This window comes from Somniosus microcephalus, chromosome 11 (genome assembly GCF_052327205.1).
Source record: "Somniosus microcephalus isolate GS21.2 chromosome 11, FLI_Smic_1.0, whole genome shotgun sequence".
Taxonomy (NCBI): domain Eukaryota; kingdom Metazoa; phylum Chordata; class Chondrichthyes; order Squaliformes; family Somniosidae; genus Somniosus; species Somniosus microcephalus.
In genome coordinates, this window is record NC_140997.1 from 158,163,512 (window position 1) to 158,184,098 (window position 20,587).

The window sequence follows — 20,587 nt, forward strand, 5'->3', positions numbered from 1 at the left end:
GAAGTTAGTGCTGTGGAATGGAACACTTTCCATTTCAGGCATCCAGCATCACCATCAAATGTTCCCAGGTCAGGTGCAGTATAATTGGATGTCAAATAAAGCTCTTTCTACTTTCTAAATGTGAGAATAATGATTCTAAGTTTTAACTTCATATGAGCACTTTCCCAATGCCTACATCAGAGGTGCCAGAAACATATAAAACATAGAAGATAGGAGCAGGAGTAGGCCATTCGGCCCCTCGAGCCTGCTCCGCCATTCAATGCGATCATGGCTGATCATCCAAATTCAGTACCCGGTCCTTGCTTTCTCCCCATACCCCTTGATCCCTTTAGCCTTAAGAAATATATCCAACTCCTTGAATATATTTAATGTATTGGCCTCTACTGCCTTCTGTGGTAGAGAATTCCACAGGTTCACCACTCTCTGGGTGAAGAAATTCCTCCTCATTTCTGTCCTAAATGGCCTACTCCTTATCCTTAGACTGTGACCCCTGGTTCTGGACTCCCAGACCATCGGGAACATCCTTCCTGCATCTAGTCTGTCCAGTCCTGTCAGAATTTTATAAGTTTCAATGAGATCACCTCTCATTCTTCTAAACTCCAGCAAGTACAAGCCCAATCGACCCAATCTCTCCTCATACGTCATTCCTGCCATCCCAGGTATCAGCCTGGTGAATCTTCGCTGAACTCCTTCCATGGCAAGAACATCCAAGTTTGCAGACGACACAAAGCTGGGTGGGCGTGTGTGCTGTGAGGAGGATGCCGAGAAACTCCAGTATGAATTGGGCAGGTTGGGTGATTGGGCAGAAGCATGGCAGATGCAATATGACGTGGATAAATGCGAGGTTATCCACTTTGGTGTCAAAAACAGGAAGGCAGATTATTATCTAAATGGCAATAGATTGGGAGAAGGGGAAGTACAACGAGACCTGGGCGTCCTTGTGCACCAGTCGCTGAAAGTAAGCATGCAGGTGCAGCAGGCGGTTAAGAAGGCAAATGGTATGTTGGCCTTCGTAGCGAGAGGGTTTGATTACAGGAACAAGGATGTCTTGCTGCAGTTGTACAGGGCCTTGCTGAGGCCACATCTTGAGTATTGTGTGCAGTTTTGGTCGCCTTAGCTGAGGAAGGATGTTCTTGCCATGGAAGGAGTGCAGCGAAGATTCACCAGGCTGATACCTGAGATGGCAGGAATGACGTATGAGGAGAGATTGCGTCGATTGGGCTTGTACTCGCTAGAGTTTAAAAGAATGAGAGGGGAGCTCATCGAAACTTTTAAAATTCTAATAGGACTAGACAGACTAGATGCTGGAAGGATGTTCCCAATGGTCGGGGAGTCCAGAACCAGGGGTCACAGTCTAAAGATAAGGGGCAAGCCATTTAGGACAGAGATGAGGAGGAATTTCTTCACCCAGAGAGTGGTGAACCTGTGGAATTCTCTGCCAAAGAAGGCAGTAGAGGCCAATTCATTAAATATATTCAAGAAGGAGTTAGATATATTTCTTAAGGCTAAAGGGATCAAGGGATATGGAGAGAAGGCAGGAACAGGGTACTGAGTTTGGATGATCAGCCATGATCTCGTTGAATGGCGGAGCAGACTCGAGGGGCCGAATGGCCTACTCCTGCTCCTATCTTCTATGTTTCTATCCTTCCTTAGATAAGGTGACCAAAACTGCACACAATACTCAAGATGTGGTCTCACCAAGGCCCTGTACAACTGCAGCAAGACATCCTTGTTCCTGTACTCAAACCCTCTCGCTACGAAGGCCAACATACCATTTGCCTTCTTAGCCGCCTGCTGCACCTGCATGCTTACCTTCAGCGACTGGTGCACAAGGACACCCAGGTCTCGTTGCACTTCCCCTTCTCCCAATCTATTGCCATTCAGATAATAATCTGTCTTCCTGTTTTTGCCACCAAAGTGGATAACCTCACATTTATCCATGTTATATTGCATCTGCCATGCTTCTGTCCAAATCATCCTGGAGTTTCTCGGCATCCTCCTCACAGCACACACGCCCACCCAGCTTTGTGTCATCTGCAAATTTGGAGATATTACATCTAGTTCCCTTGTCTAGATCATTAATATATATTGTGAATAGCTGGGATCCAAGGACCGATCCCTGCGGTCCCCCACTACTCCCTGCCTGCCACTCGGAAAAAGACCCGTTTATTCCAACTCTTTGCTTTCTGTCTGCCAACCAGTTCTCTATCCAAGTCAATACCTTGCCCCCAATCCCATGTGCCTTAACTTTACACGCTAATATCTTATGCGGGACCTTATCGAAAGCCTTCTGAAAGTCCAAATACACCACATCCACTGGTTCTCCCTTATCTATTTTACCAGTTACATCCTCAAAAAATTCCAGTAGATTAGTCAAGTACGATTTACCTTTTGTAAATCCATGTTGACTTTGTCTGATCCTGTCACTGTTCTCTAAGTGCTCTGCTATTGCATCTTTTATAATGGACTCTAGCATTTTCCCCACAACCGATGTCAGGCTTACTGGTCTGTAATTCCCAGTTTTCTCTCTACCACCTTTTTTGAATAGTGGGGAAACATTAGCTACCCTCCAATCCATGGGTACTGTTCCAGATTTCATTGAATGTTGGAAGATGATCAGTGATGTAAGCCCCCAAAGTGTGGACTGAGTGATATACAAAGTCGACAACACTGGCTTGTTGTAGGAAAGACAGACACAATAATTGAAGTAAAAACGGTTTATTCAGGCCTGGGGAGCTATGGCTCTTGCGTCCCAACACAAGGCTCCAACTCCCCCGAATCTCTTGAGGTTTACACAGTTATACACATATTCCGAGACCTCCTACTCCAGAGGTCCAATCGATTTAAAAGTCTATACATTAATCACTAACTAGGTGTGCCTAACTTCTACAAGGTAACCAATAACGTAAGTTTCACTTTTCACTGTATGGGCCTGTGGCCCCTCTGATTTCTTGGAAATGAGTCATCAGGTCATGTGATTTCTGAGAAACGAGACCCTCTCTTGACCACTACTAAGTTTCGTTTTTCCAGAAAAGGGTTATGTCATTGTCTCTTTTTGTAAGTTTCATCTCTCTAAACTGGTATGGTCATTTCTGCAATTAAACATACGAGTAATTAGTACATTTCATCTTTAAACATTTTGCTGCGCAATTGCGTTCTACTAAACGTGCCCTGTTACGCTCATTTTTAAATCTTACTTCAGTCCCTCCTTTTGACCTTTTGGACAATTGTTCCAAAACAGGTCAACATGCATGTCCACTGCCTGGTGTCTGCCAGAGCGTGCACTCCCTGGCCTTCTACCAGTCTAGGTTATACATGTATATGTCCTATCAATTTGGAGGCCGACTTCCCCCCTCTGTGGTATGGTGGTCTTTCCTCTACGGTGGGCTTTCCTTTAGGGTGGTCTTTCCTTTATGCACTCCTTCTGGTGTAACCATTCCCGGGGCCCCTTAGACCCTGCACTAATGGTTGAGGCTTTTCTGCTCAAGCCTGTCCCTCATTCCCACGTGGGGTGTGTGACGTGCCAATTCGAGACTGTCATCACACACCGATCCTCATTCACCACCCTCCTTCTGCCACCCCCCTTCTGCCACCTCCATCGTACGGTTGGCCGGCCCAGTCTTTAATTACCATGCCCAATTAATCCCATATAATTTCAGGGCTTCCCATCGCGTCTTACACCATTTGCCTTGGAGAGGCGGGAGAGTTGTCCATTCTTAACATCGCTTCCTGCCCCTCTTCAGGCTCTACTTCCTTCACCGCACCAATTTCGGCCTTACTCATTCTGGCACAAAGGCACTGGAGAAATAAAAATACACAATATATCAGAATAACAATCAAGAGGAATATCATTATGCCTTGTACCACCGAGGCGCCCACAGTCCCCGACCATCCTGGTCCCCAATTATCAAAATATGAGGAAGTGGGTGAGTTTCCTCTAATGTTGTCCAAGCTTCCTCTAACTTAGGAATTGCCTTGGGCTCTGGTATGACATAAGTTTCAACCCTTTTTAGTAAGTCCCATATTATCAAATGACCAGGTTTTCCTATCTGTGTAGGTATCTTTAGACCAAAACAACGGTTTGGTTGGGGAATGGTATAAGCCATATCTTGATATTCATATTTCTGTTCAATTGTGGTGACACAACAGGTCCCATTGTTCCTTGATGCTACCCAGGTCCAGTGTATCCCCTTGGGTGAACCTCGAGGGTGCAATTGGTAATTTTCGTAAATCCGTACTCGGATGTGTCTCCCTCGGCGGGGGGGTGTGTGCACACCCATGTCCTTCCCTTGTGGTGGCACCCGTTCACTACCACCCCCCTTTAGGTTTCATTCTTCTGTTTATTATCTTCATCCCTTTCCCAAAGCACCTTGGTAGGGACATCATGATATTTAACCCACTTTCCCTTTGTACTTCTCCTATATTAATCACATCGTATCGGGGTTGTCCCCCTTCTGGGAATTGTGGGATGGCCAGTACAAAGCCAATCATCTTAGTCCATGGGGTCAGACAATCACCTGCCCGGTGTACTTGTCCCATTTTACATTCCTTACATAGGCTTTTATTTGTGTCAATCCAAGGTTCCAGATCCTTATTAGTAATCCAATCAGGGATCTGTTCATTATTTATTTGCCTCATGTTATGCTGAGCATTCGACAATAGCCATGAGCCCTATGTGGCACATATTAGTTCCTTATCGGTTTGGCGAGAAGCATTATTAAGTCTATCAATAATTGTATTGATTGTTTCTGCATGGGGGGCTACTATCTCTTCCACCCCCGACAATTGCATTATTGTTTGGTTTCCCTGCCAGTGTCAATTGCTGGCTATTTCCAGTAGCTTGTTTTAGTAACTTCTCTATTTTTGCTTGTAATTCTTCTGCTCCTTCGTTTACTCCTTCTATGTCCAAGCTATTAACTGTTGCTAACCCGGCCGCATACCCTGCTCCGGTCGTTTCCAATACTCCCCGTTTCTTACATCTTTGTAAGATAGATTTTTTTCTCCTGTGGATCCTCTAATTGTTTTACCCACAGGGAGTTCCAGGTTTGTTTTGTATCTCAAAAGTACTCATATTAATGGCAAGCTTAGTAACTCTATGTGCTACACTAAAATACACCTCATCCTGTGTTCTCCTTATTACTAATCCCCCTCGATAATGGCAATACTTATATTTATCCCTAGAATCAAGGCGAGGACGCTCCATCTCATTCCGGACGTCCAATGTTCCTGTAATTACAAAAAGGGGGCTGGTCGTCACCAGCCAGTTAGAATTATTCTGCTCTTATACATTTTATCAGTTCAAAATGCTGTACATCTGGTTCATTTCTTGTTCTGTGGCTCTGTCCCCAGACATACCTGAAGATGCTAACTATGGCATATAATATCATCATACACAGCCTATTATCATCATACACAGCCCTATCATTGATATATGTAGTAACTCCCCTTCCCATTCTTTATATCTTCTAGTATACTCCTCACTCTGTCAAAAAGGGCACCATCTCTGGTTTACTCATTGTCTTTCTTATATATTTTTAACTGGGTCCAGTGTTTCCACCTTCCTTTACCCGTTCCAGACCCATCTACATGAGCACGTGCCATTATTCATTAATACTTCATAAGGTCCTGACCATCTGGGTGCTAGCCCTGGTTTGGCTGGTATTGTTTCTGCTATCACTTTGCTATCTATTGCTAAGACCTACTTCTGGTCGTCCCGTGTATCCTGTTCTCGATCCCGTATAATCTGTTGGTCTTTGGCCTCATGTCTCTAACTATCTGTCCAGATTTATCTTTGGGTAACAGGACAGCCTCCCCAGCAGTCTCCCGGCCGTTTGAGACGGTGCTGCAATTAGTTTATAAGATAACTTCCATTTATCAAATCCTAATTTTCCTTCTATCACTGTGGGGAAATATCAGCTTAACATTAAGAAACTTAAATTTAATAATGTCCAATATCTTTAGATTCTATTCAGTAATACTGAAGTTGTTGCTTGGTGAACTCAAACAGCTGTCAGTGGAAAGGGTTAACTCCTTCGCAGGCTTTTGAAGGTGGAGCTAAACATTATTGCGTCACTCCACGCAACCCAAAAAACATCCCTGACTGAAAGACAGTTGTGGTTTCACACTTTGATTCAACATGAACATTTGGGCTTCATTGGTCAGATTCCCTCTCTCAGTTGATCGTTTAGCTGCCCATCCTCTTGTGTGCTTTAATTTATTATTACGGACTCTTTGGGTAGGAGAGAGGTTCCTACTAATTCTTTGATTATATTCTTGTCTCTTACGGGTCTTCTCCTGGTGTCATATATCCCTGCCTACTCCCGCTATCATGTAATCAGACACCACCCCAAAGACATTCCGACTATCTATATAGGTTTACACATTTTCCTTTGGCTACCCCCCTTTGATCAAATCCTGTATAGGCTGGGCCATTTCTACTTTGTTTCCCGGGCCTGCCTGTTTGTTTGACTTATAATCTGGGGGCCAGTACACTTCATTCGCTTTAGGGTCGACTAAAGCTCCTACTTCTCGCAGTATATCTATCCCTAGGATTGTTCCTTCGGTGTTCTCGCATACCCACAACTGGGTAGGTATTATTATACAGGCAATTTATAGTAAGACTGTTTCGCTCTTATAAGCCCTGATTCTTCGTCCACCGATTCCTGCTATACTAACTGAAAGTTTCGTTCGGGGTAAGGGTAAGTCTGTCAATGAGATTGTGGCTCCTGTGTCTATTAACATTTTGCACTGTCAGCCCCCTACCAATGCATCAACAAACATCCTCGGATCCCCCTCCCCTCTCTGGCGCGGTCCCTTCCTGCTGCCATCCCTCGAAGCTTGCGAGCAATCAAAGCACGCAGCCAGTCCTAATGCCCCTCCCATCTGTTTTGGGGCATTTGTCTCTTCCCTTGTGTCACTATGTATCCTAGGTCGACTACTTCATCCTTCCCTACCTATACCTTTCTAAGGTTTAACTCTAGTCCCGCCTTCTATAAGGCTTCCAGTACCATAGTCAATTAAATATTGTAGAGGGACCTGCCACTATCGGATATTCTTGCGGAGTTGAGTTATCTTATTCAATTTGGACTACACCAATTTACATCAACCAGAATTTCACTGTGGCCACAATGAAAGTCTGGTTTTAATAGGTTAATTTACCTCATAACTCCAAGGTTAGATCTTAGACTGAAACTTAATCTTTCATTAAACAAACTTTTTGTTGCTCTTCTCAGTTTTTACACTTCAGCTTAACTCAAATTGTAATAGGTTTTTTTCATTCTGAGGGCACAATCTTATTTGCACATTCTTAAACTTCCAAAATCCCCGACAAGACAAAGGGGTTAAATGCTTTTACTTTAACACAGAGAAGTGGGTGGAGCTACAACACACAGCAGACAGTTCTTTTTCTTAACGGACAGATTTTCAGACAAAGGAATATTGAATCCTCTTAAACATTCCTAATCAGGAAAACATCCACACTCACACATTTTTATACAAACTGTAATTTCAGCATATGTCTAAGGTTCCTTTCACTCAGCAAATCTCGTGTTTTACTTGTCTTGGTACAGATGCTAATAACTTCCATGTTGGTAAAGCTTTAAGTTTATCTTTTCCTTCCTTTTTAAATCTGTGACTCAACAGCTTTCCCTAGTTTCCAAATCCCTGTTTGTTTGTTTTTTTTTTGCTGGGGCTTCAAATTGGTTCGCCTGCAAATTAGATCTTTTTCCTTCTTTATCTCTCCCTTCTGTTTCAATTCCTTACATTATCTGTTGCCTCTTTATCTTTAGCTCCTCCCCACCAAGCCTTTGGCTCTCTGCACTGTTTCTTTTTATTTTCCAGGAGTCGGGTTATAGAATCCAGGTCCCTTGAGGATTCTTCTTCCACCCTCTTATTCATAACTAACTGCTATGTTTAATGCTTAATTCACGGTATTGGTGAATTAGGTTTGTACGCTACGTTGTTCGCCCCTATAGCGTCACCTTAGTTAGTTTCTTGCTTTCTGTTAGTCACTTCATTTTGTTAGACACACACCAACCCTTTAGTCCCGAGGTTTTGGTACTGTGGGGTCTGTAGCTCCCGGCGTCCTACTTGATCCTGGCCGTCACGTGGGACTACTGTCCTCTTAATTCAGGCTCAGGCTAGGTGCTGGGGACAGACCTCACCCTTGTCCGTTCTAACCTCTTTTTTGACCGTAGGGTTTTATCTCATTCACTCACCACGGTGCACCCATTCCTTCAATTGTTGAGATTTCGCCGTCTCACGGATAAAGAGGATTTCCCGCCTCCCCGGGGTAGGGGTCTTTCCGCCCCTGTCGGTTTGCCGCCACACGGCTAAATGAGGATTTCCCGCCTCCCGGGATAGGAGTCTTTCCGCCCCTGTCGGTTTGCCGCCACACGGCTAAATGAGGATTTCCCGCCTCCCGGGATAGGGGTCTTTCCGCCCCTGTCGGTTTGCCGCTATACGGCTTAGGGAACACCTTATCCCTATCTTTTTAACCGCCTTCAATTAAGGGTGTCTTTCTCCTTCTAGTTCTTTTTATACGTCGATTCTGACTCAATGTCTCGCCAGCGATTAACCCCTAATTTTACAGGTGGTAATTAAAACATACTCACCCGTCTTAGGTTAACGCTGTCTGAGAGTCTGGTTCAGAACGCACATCCCATCCTCGTCGCCAATTGATGTAAGCCCCCAAAGTGTGGACTGAGTGATATACAAAGTCGACAACACTGGCTTGTTGTAGGAAAGACAGACACAATAATTGAAGTAAAAACGGTTTATTCAGGCCTGGGGAGCTATGGCTCTTGCGTCCCAACACAAGGCTCCAACTCCCCCGAATCTCTTGAGGTTTACACAGTTATACACATATTCCGAGACCTCCTATTCCAGAGGTCCAATCGATTTAAAAGTCTATACATTAATCACTAACTAGGTGTGCCTAACTTCTACAAGGTAACCAATAACGTAAGTTTCACTTTTCACTGTATGGGCCTGTGGCCCCTCTGATTTCTTGGAAATGAGTCATCAGGTCATGTGATTTCTGAGAAACGAGACCCTCTCTTGACCACTACTAAGTTTCGTTTTTCCAGAAAAGGGTTATGTCATTGTCTCTTTTTGTAAGTTTCATCTCTCTAAACTGGTATGGTCATTTCTGCAATTAAACATACGAGTAATTAGTACATTTCATCTTTAAACATTTTGCTGCGCAATTGCGTTCTACTAAACGTGCCCTGTTACGCTCATTTTTAAATCTTACTTCAATCAGCAATGCATCTACTATTTCTAGGGCCACTTCCTTAAGTATCCTAGGATGTAGATTATCAGGCCCCGGGATTTATCGGCCTTCAATCCCATCAATTTTCCTAACACTATTTCCCTACAAATACTGATTTCTTTCAGTTCCTCCCTTTCATCAGACCCTATGTTCCCCGACATCTCTGGGGGGTTATTTTTGTCCTCTTTTGTGAAGACAGAACCAAAATATGTATTTAATTGGTCTGCCATTTCTTTGTTCCCCATTATAAATTCCCCTGATTCTGACTGCAAGGGACCTACGTTTGACTTCACCAATCTTTTTCTCTTCACATACCTATAAAAGCTTTTACAGTCAGTTTTTATGTTCCCTGTAAGCTTACTCTCATATTCTATTTTCCCTTTTTAATTAATCCCTTTGTCCTCCTTTGTTGACTCCTAAACTGCTCCCAATCCTCAGGTTTACTGCTTTTTCTGGCCAATTTATATGTCCTCTCCTTGGATCTTATGCTATCCCTAATTTCCCTTGTTAGCCACGGTTGAGTCACCTTTTTTGTTTTATTTTTATGCCAAACAGGGATGAACAAATTCTGCATTTCATCCATGCGGTCTTTGAATGTTTGCCATTGCCTATCCACCGTCAACCCTTTGAGTGGCGTTCCCCAATCAATCCTACCCAACTTGCGCCTCAGACCATCGTAGTTTCCTTTATTTAAATTCAGGATCCTAGTCTCTGAGTCACCTACTTCATTCTCCATCTTAATGAAGAATTCGATCATATTATGATCGCTCCGACCCAAGGGGCCTCGTACAACAGGATTGCTAATTAATCCTTTCTCGTTACATAATACCCAGTCTAAGATGGCCTGATCTCTAGTTGGTTCCTCGACATATTGGTCCAGGAAACCATCCCGTAATCATTCCAGGAATTCCTCCTCCACTGTATTGTTACTAATTTGGTTAGCCCAATCTATTTGTAGATTAAAGTCACCCATGATGACTGCTCTGCCCTTATTGCACGCTTCTCTAATTTCCCTTTTAATGCCATCCCCAACCTCCGCATTACTGTTTGGAGGTCTATATACCACTCCCACTGATGTTTTCTGCCCCTTGGTATTTCTCAGTTCTACCCATACAGATTCCACATCATCAGAGCTAATATCCTTCCTTACAATTGTGTTAATCCCTTCTTTAACCAGCAATGCTACCCCACCTCCCTTTCCTTTTTGCCTATCTTTCCTGAATATTGAATACCCCTGGATGTTGAGTTCTCAGCCTTGGCCACCCTGGAGCCATGTTTCCGTAATCCCAATCAAATCATATTTGTTGACCTCTATTTGCGCAGCTAATTCATCCACCTTATTACGAATGCTCCTCGCATTAAGACACAAGGCCTTCAGGCTTGTTTTTTTAACGCTCTTAGACCTATTAGAATTATTATTAACTGGCCATGTTTGATTTAAACCGTTGATTTCTCTGACTGCCACTTTTGTTTTTCTACTTCCTATCTTTTGCTTTTATCCTTGTTTCCCTTTCCTCTGTCCCCCTGCTCAGGTTCCCAACCCCCTGCCATTTTAGTTTAAACCCTCCCCCAGAGCACCAGCAAACACTCCCCCTAGGACATCGGTCCCAGCCCTGCCCAGGTGCAAACCGTCCGGTTTGAACTGGTACCACCTCCCCCAGAACCGGTTCCAATGTCCCAGGAATTTGAATCCCTCCCCCTTGCACCATTCCTCTAGCCACGTATTCAGCTGAAATATCCTTCTGTTTCTACTCTGACTAGCACGTGGCACTGGTAGCAATCCTGAGATTACTACCTTTGAGGTCCTATTTTTTAATTTACCTCCTAACTCCCTATATTCAGCTTTTAGGACCTCATCCCGTTTCTTACCTAGATCGTTGGTACCTATATGCACCACGACAACTGGCTGTTCACCCTTCCCTTCCAAGATGTTCTGCAGCTGCTCTGAGACATCCTTGACCCTTGCACCAGGGAGGCAACACACCATCCTGGAGTCTCGTTTGCGGCCGCAGAAACGCCTATCTATTCCCCTTACAATAGAATCCCCTATTACTATAGCTCTACCCCTCTTTTTCCTCCCGTCCTGTGCAGCAGAGCCACCCCTGTCGCCAGGAAGTTGGTTGCTGCTGCCTTCCTCTGATAAGCCATCCCCCCCCAACAGTACTCAAAGTGGTGTATCTGTTTGGGAGGGGCACTACCTGCCTGTGCTTAGTACTCTGTCTGTTGGTCACCTGTTCCCTTTCTGCCTGTCCAAACTTTGCATGCGGTGTGACCAACTGATCAAACATGATGTCCACGACGTCCTCAGCCTCGCGAATAGTCCAATATGTGTCCAATCGCAGCTCCAGCACCGCAATGCGGTCTGCCAGTAGCTGCAGCTGGACACACTTCCTGCGCACATGGTTGTCAGGGACACAGGAAGGGTCCCTGAGTTCCCACATAGCGCAGGAGGAGCATACCACGGCACCGGGCTGTCCTGCCATGACTTACCCTTTAATTGCAATTAAATTAAATCAAATCAATCCCACCAATTACACTACAGTTAAATGGTATATTTAAGGGCCCTGGTTTACAAACAGTCCCCGCTACACCACGGAGACTTTAGAAAGTATGAACCACAGAGTTAAAGTTTATAAAGAGAGAAATACTCCCCAACCAATCACTTACCTGCTTTCCGGTGACGTCACAATTCAATTACTTTTTTCTTCTCTCCCTCTCTCTGAGACTGGTACGCTCTGAGGCCTACCTGGTCTCTGCCGCTCTTTAAATACTCGCCGCCGCCGAGATTCCCGCCGCCGCTCTCGCCGTTCTGTGGCCTACCTGATCTCCACCGCTCTTTAAAGCCTCGCCGCGCCAAGATTCCCGCCGCCGCTCTCTTTGCTCTGAGGCCTACCTGGTCTCCACCGCTCTTTAAAGCCTCGCCACGCCGAGATTCCCGCCGCTCTGAAGCCTACCTGGTCTCCGCCGCTCTTTAAAGCCTCGCCGCTCCGAGATTCCCGCTGCCGAGATTCCCGCCGCTCTGAGGCCTACCTGGTCTCCGCCGCTCTTTAAATACTCGCCGCTGCCGAGATTCCCGCCGCCGCTCTGGCCGCTCTGAGGCCTACCTGGTCGCCGCCGCGCTTCCCGCCGCCGCTCTGAGGCCTACCTGGTCTCGCCGTTCTGAGATTCCAGCCACCGCTGTCGCCACTCAGAACAGTGGCACCACAGTCGCACGTGACCCCCCTGAACCCTGGCAATCTGGCCCTCGTTGCCCAAGCTGCTCAGCCCTATTTACACATTTCTTATTTGCTGGTTAACTGTGTTTAAATTTTGTGGCCCTGGAGGGTTTGAAAAGACTCTTTTTGGCACTGTTGCTTCATTGGTAGATGCATCCTAAATCAGAACACCAGGATCTTTTAGTATCAGCACTTTGATGAAGATTAATGGAAAAATGGATGTAAATGTTATATGTGGCCCCCAGACTATGATACACACCTGAAGACAGAATCTTGGAAACTCACACCTGCAGTAGCCATCCTATAACCGCTCTTGCGTGAGATTGCCATTTAGTAGCAAATTCTTTTCTTCAGTTTTTTTTGCTGTCCGTCCCAATTACGTTAATACTTTTCTGAAACACTTTGATCAATAATTGCTTTGAATTCTCAAATTGTCTGCTGCTGACACTGTTGAATGAGCACTCCTGAAATTAGCAGTTTTCTAGTTTTCAGGATACCAGGTTTGGATTCGAGAACAAAACCTGCATGTAATGATCTGCCAGAAGAGAGACTGTGGTATCCTTTAACAAATAGTAGCAACATCATCTAGCAGAAAATTAATGCCAGACCAACCTTCTGTTTCACTATATTGGCAGCAAATGAGTAATTTTTGGAAGCTTTGCATCCTTTCTGTGGTGCCTGGATGTATTATTTTAAAGGCTTGTTTCTGCCCTGTTATGTCCTTTAATGTAAATATTCTTCTTGTGTTCTCTTTCTTTTCCCCCTCCCCCCCAGATCAGTTTGGCTGCCTTGTGTGGTCTCACTCCGAGACTCACATCCTGTACATTGCTGAAAAGAAAAGACCCAAAGTGGAATCCTTCTTCCAAACTAAGCCTGAAATCGGTGTGGGTGAGGAGGATGAAGACAGCATCAAACCAGAAAAACAGGAGAAACCTGTGAAAGTACAGTACCATTCTTCTCTCCAGGCACCTTGTGCAACACCCACTGTCACGTGCACAATCCAGGAAGATTAGCGTTTAGACAGGGGAGTGTGTTTTCAGTGAAAGGTTTCAGGTTTTAAAGTAATGTTTTGCTATGAACATGTCATGTATCATAGCTGTTGGGTGTGAAGATGCCTTTTAACAAAGAGAATGAAACTGATATTGCTAGTGATTTTTATCATTGAATACTGAAAGCAGTGGTGTCAGGGAGGGAAGGAGCAGTGTCCTTGGCGAGAATAGTGGCCAAAGGGGGTGGAGGAGTGACAGACGGACAGGACGAGATATGACAAAATAGAACTACTGTTCTTACAGCCTGATACAATGAAGATATAGTTTCAATTTAAGATAGATAATTGAAGGATTTCTGAAGGATTTTCTTTTTTAAAAAAACAGCACTTCTTTCCCTTGATTATATTTAACCCAGATGGTTGTATTCCATAAGTGATAAGCCCATGGTCCTCACATCGATCTTCTTTGTACTTATCGTTATAACTTTCAATCACATTTTTCCTCTTCCTCCTTTTTCCTTTCTCACCTCCCCTCTCCAGCTTCTGAAAGTCATAACTCTCTTGCCTGTTGTACTGTGCTATCTTTTCCAAGTGGCCATTCTTCATGTGTAAGCCTTGCAGGTTATTCAAATGTGGTGGATGCCCAATCTTCTCCTCATCCAACGTCCAGACACTGGACTTGCGGCAGTGATCGAGGGATGACACTCGGGAATGGTAACACAGGCAGATTTTACCCTTCCTAACCCAGGCGCTGTGCCCCATAGTAGCACCGGTACTGCCACTTTAACTGAGCGTAGCTAACTCAGCACAGATTGCAATTGAACCTTGGACCTTAGTGTGTGTGGCTCAGCTACTCACTATCTTCAGGCAGCTTGAGTCACTGGGGGAAACAGCCAGTTAGTCTTTCAGCATTTTCTGTAAGTTAATCAGTGCAGCATTAATTGCTTTTAATGGGAGTCCATTCTCCTTGTCTTCTACTACATGAGCAGGAATTCTAATCTCAACTTGAAATGCCAACCTTGCATCAGTATCCTCTGGTACTGTGATATTAACTTAAGATAATTAACCTACGAACATCATTGTTTCAACATTTAAAATCTGGACTGTGTCCTTTCCCAATCACTTCTGCAATGGAAATGAGTTCAGTTCTGTGAGTTGGCCACTTTTTGAAGGTAAACTGGCCAATAATGCAGATTGTTCAAAATGTTGCCTCATTAATTGATTATACAGAGTTAAAACAACTTACAGGAAACTTTGGTTTATCCAGAGGTTGTATGTCCGGAATACTCGATCTAACGGCAAAAATCAGGAGCCGTTTTCTGTAAGTTTTTTCAGATGTCGTTCTTTTATTTTCCCAGTCAGCCACTGCAAGGTCTGTAGCTATAGCAACAGCTTCAGCTAGAGACGCTTGCAGCTGCAGCCGACTCTTTCGAAGCTGTTGCTAAGCAACAGTGTTTGTTGTCAGATACGGAGATGAAAACCTCCGTATGCTTCAACATTAACTTTGTATGTCCGGCAGTTTTGACAGATCGGCAACACGCCGGTCCCGTCGGTGCCGGATATCACAAAGTTTCCTGTATTTAGATTTACAATCAAATGCTCTCGAGATGCATTCAAGTGCTTCATTGAGTACACATTAACTGGCAAATGATTAATAATCAAAATCAAATTCTGCATTTGAATGGGTGGGTGGGCAGTGTGTCACCAGAAGAGGAGAGCAACTTGTATGAGAACCAGTGTGAAAAACAATGGTTTAGTAGACTTTGTGACAAATACATAAGAATTAAATAGATGATGGGAATTAATAACCCCATGATGAAGAAGGATATTAATAACCTGATTATTTGTTTAATTGCAAAGGATGACCCTTCAAACAATGTATCACTCCCCAGAAAAGATGTATTTATATTAAGTATGTCTACACATGACAAGATTTTGACAAATCCCAGAATTCTACCTCTTGGTTTTTGCTGAGTAAAAGCATGATTTCACTGTGAAGATCATGTATTGTAAACTCCATGGCATTCCTATTTGCATATGCATCAGGATTCACTAATCTGCTGAAAAATTATCCGCCAAGTAATGTTGCACCAAATGACTCTGGAATCCCTAGAACTTCATGAACGATGTAGGACCGAAACATAGAAGAATAGGAGCAGGAGTAGGCCATTCGGCCCCTCGAGCCTGCTCCGCCATTCAATGAGATCATGGCTGATCATCCAAATTCAGTACCCTGTCCCTGCCTTCTCCCCATATCCCTTGATCCGTTTAGCCTTAAGAAATATATCCAACTCCTTCTTGAATATATTTAATGAATTGGCCTCCACCGCCTTCTGTAGTAGAGAATTCCACAGGTTCACCACTCTCTGGGTGAAGAAATTCCTCCTCATTTCTGTCCTAAATGGCTTACCCCTTGTCCTTAGACTGTGACCCCTGGTTCTGGACTCCCCGGCCATCGGGAACATCCTTCCTGCATCCAGTCTGTCTAGTCCTGTTAGAATTTTATAAGTTTCAATCAGATCCCCTCTCATTCTTCTAAACTCCAGCGAGTATAAGCCCAATCGACCCAATCTCTCTTCATACGTCATTCCTGCCATCCCAGGTATCAGTCTGGTGAATCTTCGCTGCACTCCCTCCATGGCAAGAACATCCTTCCTCAGATAAGGCAATCAAAACTGCACACAACTGCAGCAAGACATCCTTGTTCTTGTACTCGAACCCTCTCGCTACGAAGGCCAACATACCATTTGCCTTCTTAACTGCCTGCTGCACCTGCATGCTTACCTTCAGCAACTGGTGCACAAGAACACCCAGGTCTAGTTGCACTTCCCCTTCTCCCAATCTATTGCCGTTCAGATAATAATCTGCCTTCCTGTTTTTGCCACCAAAGTGGATAACCTCGCATTTATCCACATTATACTGCTTCTGCCCAATCACCCAACCTGTCCAAATCATACTGGAGTTTCTCAGCATCCTCCTCACAGCACACACGCCCACCCAGCTTTGTGTCGTCTGGAAGCTTGGAGATACTACATCTAGTTCCCTCGTCGAGATCATTTATATATATTGTGAATAGCTGGGGTCCTAGGACCAATCCCTGCGGTACCCTACTAGTCACTGCCTGCCACTCGGAAAAAGAGCCGTTTATTCCAACACTTTGCTTCCTGTCTGCCAACCAGTTCTTTATCCAAGTCAGTACCTTGCCCCCAAATCCCATGTGCTTTAACTTTACACGCTAATCTCTTATGCAGGACCTTATCGAAAGCCTTCTGAAAGTCCAAATACACCACATCCACTGGTTCTCCCTTATCTATTCTACCAGTTACATCCTCAAAAAATTCCAGTAGATTAGTCAAGCACGATTTACCTTTTGTGAATCCATGTTGACTTTGTCCAATCCTGTCACTGTTTTCCAACTGTTCTGCTATTACATCTTTTATAATGGACTCTAGCATTTTCCCCACTACCGATGTCAGATAATTCCCCGTTTTCTCTCTACCACCTTTTTTGAATAGTGGGGTAACATTAGCTACCCTCCAATCCATGGGAACTGTTCCAGAGTCTATAGAATTTTGGAAGATGACCAGCAATGCATCTACTATTTCTAGGGCCACTTCCTTAAATACCCTAGGATGTAGATTATCAGGCCCTGGGGATTTATTGGCCTTCAATCCCGTGAATTTCCCGAACACCATTTCCCTACAAATACTGATTTCTTTCAGTTCCTCCCTCTCTTTAGAACCTATGTTCCCCGACATCTCTGGGAGGTTATTTGTGTCCTCCTTTGTGAAGACAGAACCAAAGTATGTATTTAATTGGTCGGCCATTTCTTTGTTCCCCATTATAAATTCCCCTGATTCTGACTGCAAGGGACCTACGCTTGACTTCACCGATCTCTTTCTCTTCACATATTTATAAAAGCTTTTACAGTCAGTTTTTATGTTCCCTGCAAGCTTACTCTCATACTCTATTTTCCCCTCTTAATTAATCCCTTTGTCCTGCTTTGCTCAATCCTAAACTGCTCCCAATCCTCAGGTTTACTGCTTTTTCTGGCCAATTTATATGTCTTCTCCTTGGATCTTATGCTGTCCCTAATTTCCCTTGTTAGCCACGGTTGAGTCACCTTTTTTGTTTTATTTTTATGCCAAACAGGGATGAACAAATTCTGTACTTCATCCATGCGATCTTTGAATGTTTGCCATTGCCTATCCACCGTCAACCCTTTGAGTAACATTCCTCAATCAATCCTACCCAACTCGCGCCTCATACCATCGTAGTTTCCTTTATTTAAATTTAGGACCCTAGTCTCTGAGTCAACTACTTCACTCTCCATCTTAATGAAGAATTCTATCATATTATGATCGCTCCGACCCAAGGGGCCTCGCACAACAAGATTGCTAATTAATCCTTTCTCATTACATAATACCCAGTCTAAGATGGCCTGATCTCTAGTTGGTTCCTCGACATATTGGTCCAGGAAACCATCCCTTAAACACTCCAGGAATTCCTCCTCCACAGTATTGTTACTAATTTGGTTAGCTCAATCTATATGTAGATTAAAGTCACCCATGATAACTGCTGTGCCCTTATTGCACGCGTCTCTAATTTCCCGTTTAATGCCATCCCCAACCTCCGCATTACTGTTTGGAGGTCTGTATACCACTCCCACTAACGTTTTCTGCTCCTTGGTATTTCTCAGTTCTACCCATACAGATTCCACATCATCAGAGCTAATATCCTTCCTTTCAATTGTGTTAATCCCCTCTTTAACCAACAAAGCTACCCCACCTCCTTTTCCTTTTTGCCTATCTTTCCTGAATATTGAAAACCCTGGATGTTGAGTTCCCAGCCTTGGGTCACCCTGGAGCCATGTTTCCGTAATCCCAATCATATCATATCTGTTTACCTCTATTTGCGCAGCTAATTCATCCACCTTATTACGAATGCTCCTCGCATTAAGACACAAGGCCTTCAGGCTTGTTTTTTTAACACTCTTACACCTTTTAGAATTATTATTTACTGTGGCCATGTTTGATTTAAACCCTTGATTTCTCTGACTGCCACCTTTGTTTTTCTCCTTCCTGTCTTTTGCTTCTATCCTTGTTTCCCTTTCCTCTGTCTCCCTGCTCAGGTTCCCCCTGCCATTTTAGTTTAAACCCTCCCCCAGAGCACTAGCAAACATTCCCCCTAGGACATCGGTCCCGGTCCTGCCCAGGTGCAAACCGTCCGGTTTGTACTGGTCCTACTCCTCTAGAACCAGTTCCAATGTCCCAGGAATTTGAATCCCTCCCCCTTGCACCATTCCTCTCGCCACGTATTCATCTGAAATATCCTTCTATGTCTACTCTGACTAGCACGTGGCACTGGTAGCAATCCTGAGAATACTACCTTTGAGGTCCTATTTTTTAATTTACCTCCTAACTCCCTATATTCATCTTTTAGGACCTCATCCCGTTTTTTACCTATATCGTTGGTACCTTTATGCACCACGACAACTGGCTGTTCACCCTCCCCTTCCAAAATGTTCTGCAGCCATTCTGAGACATCCTTGACCCTTGCACCAGGGAGGCTACATACCATCCTGGAGTCACGTTTGCGGCCGCAGAAATGCCCATCTATTCCCCTTACAATAGAATCCCCTATTACTATAGCTCTCCCACTCTTTTTCCTCCTGTCCTGTGCAGCAGAACCACCCACGGTGCCAGGAAGTTGGCTGCTGCCGCCTTCCCCTGATGAGCCAACCTCCCCAAGAATATCCAAAGTGGTATATCTGTTTGAGAGGGGGATTATCACAAGGGACCCCTGCACTACCTGCCTGCGCCTACTGCTCTGCCTAGTGGTCACCCATTCTCTTCCTGCCTGTGCAGCCTTTACCTGCGGTGTGACCAACTCTCTAAACGTGTTATCTACTACGTCCTCAGCATCGCGAATGCTCCAGTATGTATCCACTCGCAGCTCCAGCGCCGCAATGCGGTCTGTCAGTAGCTGCAGCTGGATACACTTCCCGCACACATGGTTGTCAGGGACACAGGAAGTGTCCCTGATTTCCCACATAGCGCAGGAGGAGCATACCACAGGGCCGTGCTGTCCTGCCATGAGTTACCCTTTAATTAATTCAAATTAAATTAAATCAAATCAATCCCACCAATTACACTACAATTAAATGATATTCTGAAGGGCCCTGGTTTACCAGCAGTCCCCGCTACACCACAGACACCTTATAAACTATAAACCACAAAATATAAGTTTGGAAAAAAGCGAGAGAGAGAGAAATACTCACCAACCAATCACTTACCTGCTTTCTGGTGACGTCACACTTCGATTAATTTTTACTTCTTTCGCTCCCTCTGAGGTCGGAGATTGGTAAGCCTACCTGCTCCGCCGCCTCTTTATATCTTCAGGCTCCCGCTCCACACTGGTCTGCCGCCACTGTGGGGCCTACCTGCTCCGCCGCCTCTTTATATCCTCAGGCTCCCGCTCCACACTGGTCTGCCACCGCTGTGGGGCCTACCTGCTCCGCCGCCTCTTGATATCTCCACACAGGTCCGCCACCGCCGCTTTGGGGCCTACCTGCTCCGCCGCCTCTTTATATCCTCAAGCTCCCGCTCCACACAGGGCCGCCGCTATGGGGCCTACCTGCTCCGCCGCCTCTTGATATCCTCAGGCTCCCGCTCCACACAGGTCCGCTGCTGCTGTGGGACCTACCTGCTCCGCCGCCTCTTTATATCCTCAGGCTCCCGCTCCACACAGGTCCGCCGCCGCCGCTATGGGGCCTACCTGCTCCGCCGCCTCTTTATATCCTCAGGCTCCCGCTCCACACAGGTCCGCCGCTGCCACTGTGGGACCTACCTGCTCCGCCGCCTCTTTATATCCTCAGGCTCCCGCTCCACACAGGTCCGCCGCCGCTGTGGGGCCTACCTGCTCCGCCGCCTCTTTATATCCTCAGGCTCCCGCTCCACACAGGTCCGCCGCCGCTGTGGGGCCTACCTGCTCCGCCGCTTCTTTATATCCTCAGGCTCCCGCTCCACACAGGTCCTCCGCCGCTGTGGGGCCTACCTGCTCCGCCGCCTCTTTATATCCTCAGGCTCCCGCTCCACACAGGTCCGCTGCCGC

The 20,587-nt window shown here is 45.2% G+C and overlaps 1 protein-coding gene across 1 annotated transcript in view; it reads left to right on the forward strand.

Annotated features, from left to right (window-relative positions):
• The window catches only part of LOC147110960 (acylamino-acid-releasing enzyme-like), a 130,028-nt gene that overhangs the window by 37,262 nt on the left and 72,179 nt on the right, over nt 1-20,587 (forward strand). The window contains exon 6 of the mRNA XM_086001386.1: nt 13,261-13,427. Within this exon, the coding sequence (XP_085857512.1) occupies nt 13,261-13,427 (167 nt within the window). The remainder of the gene's footprint in view (nt 1-13,260; nt 13,428-20,587) is intronic.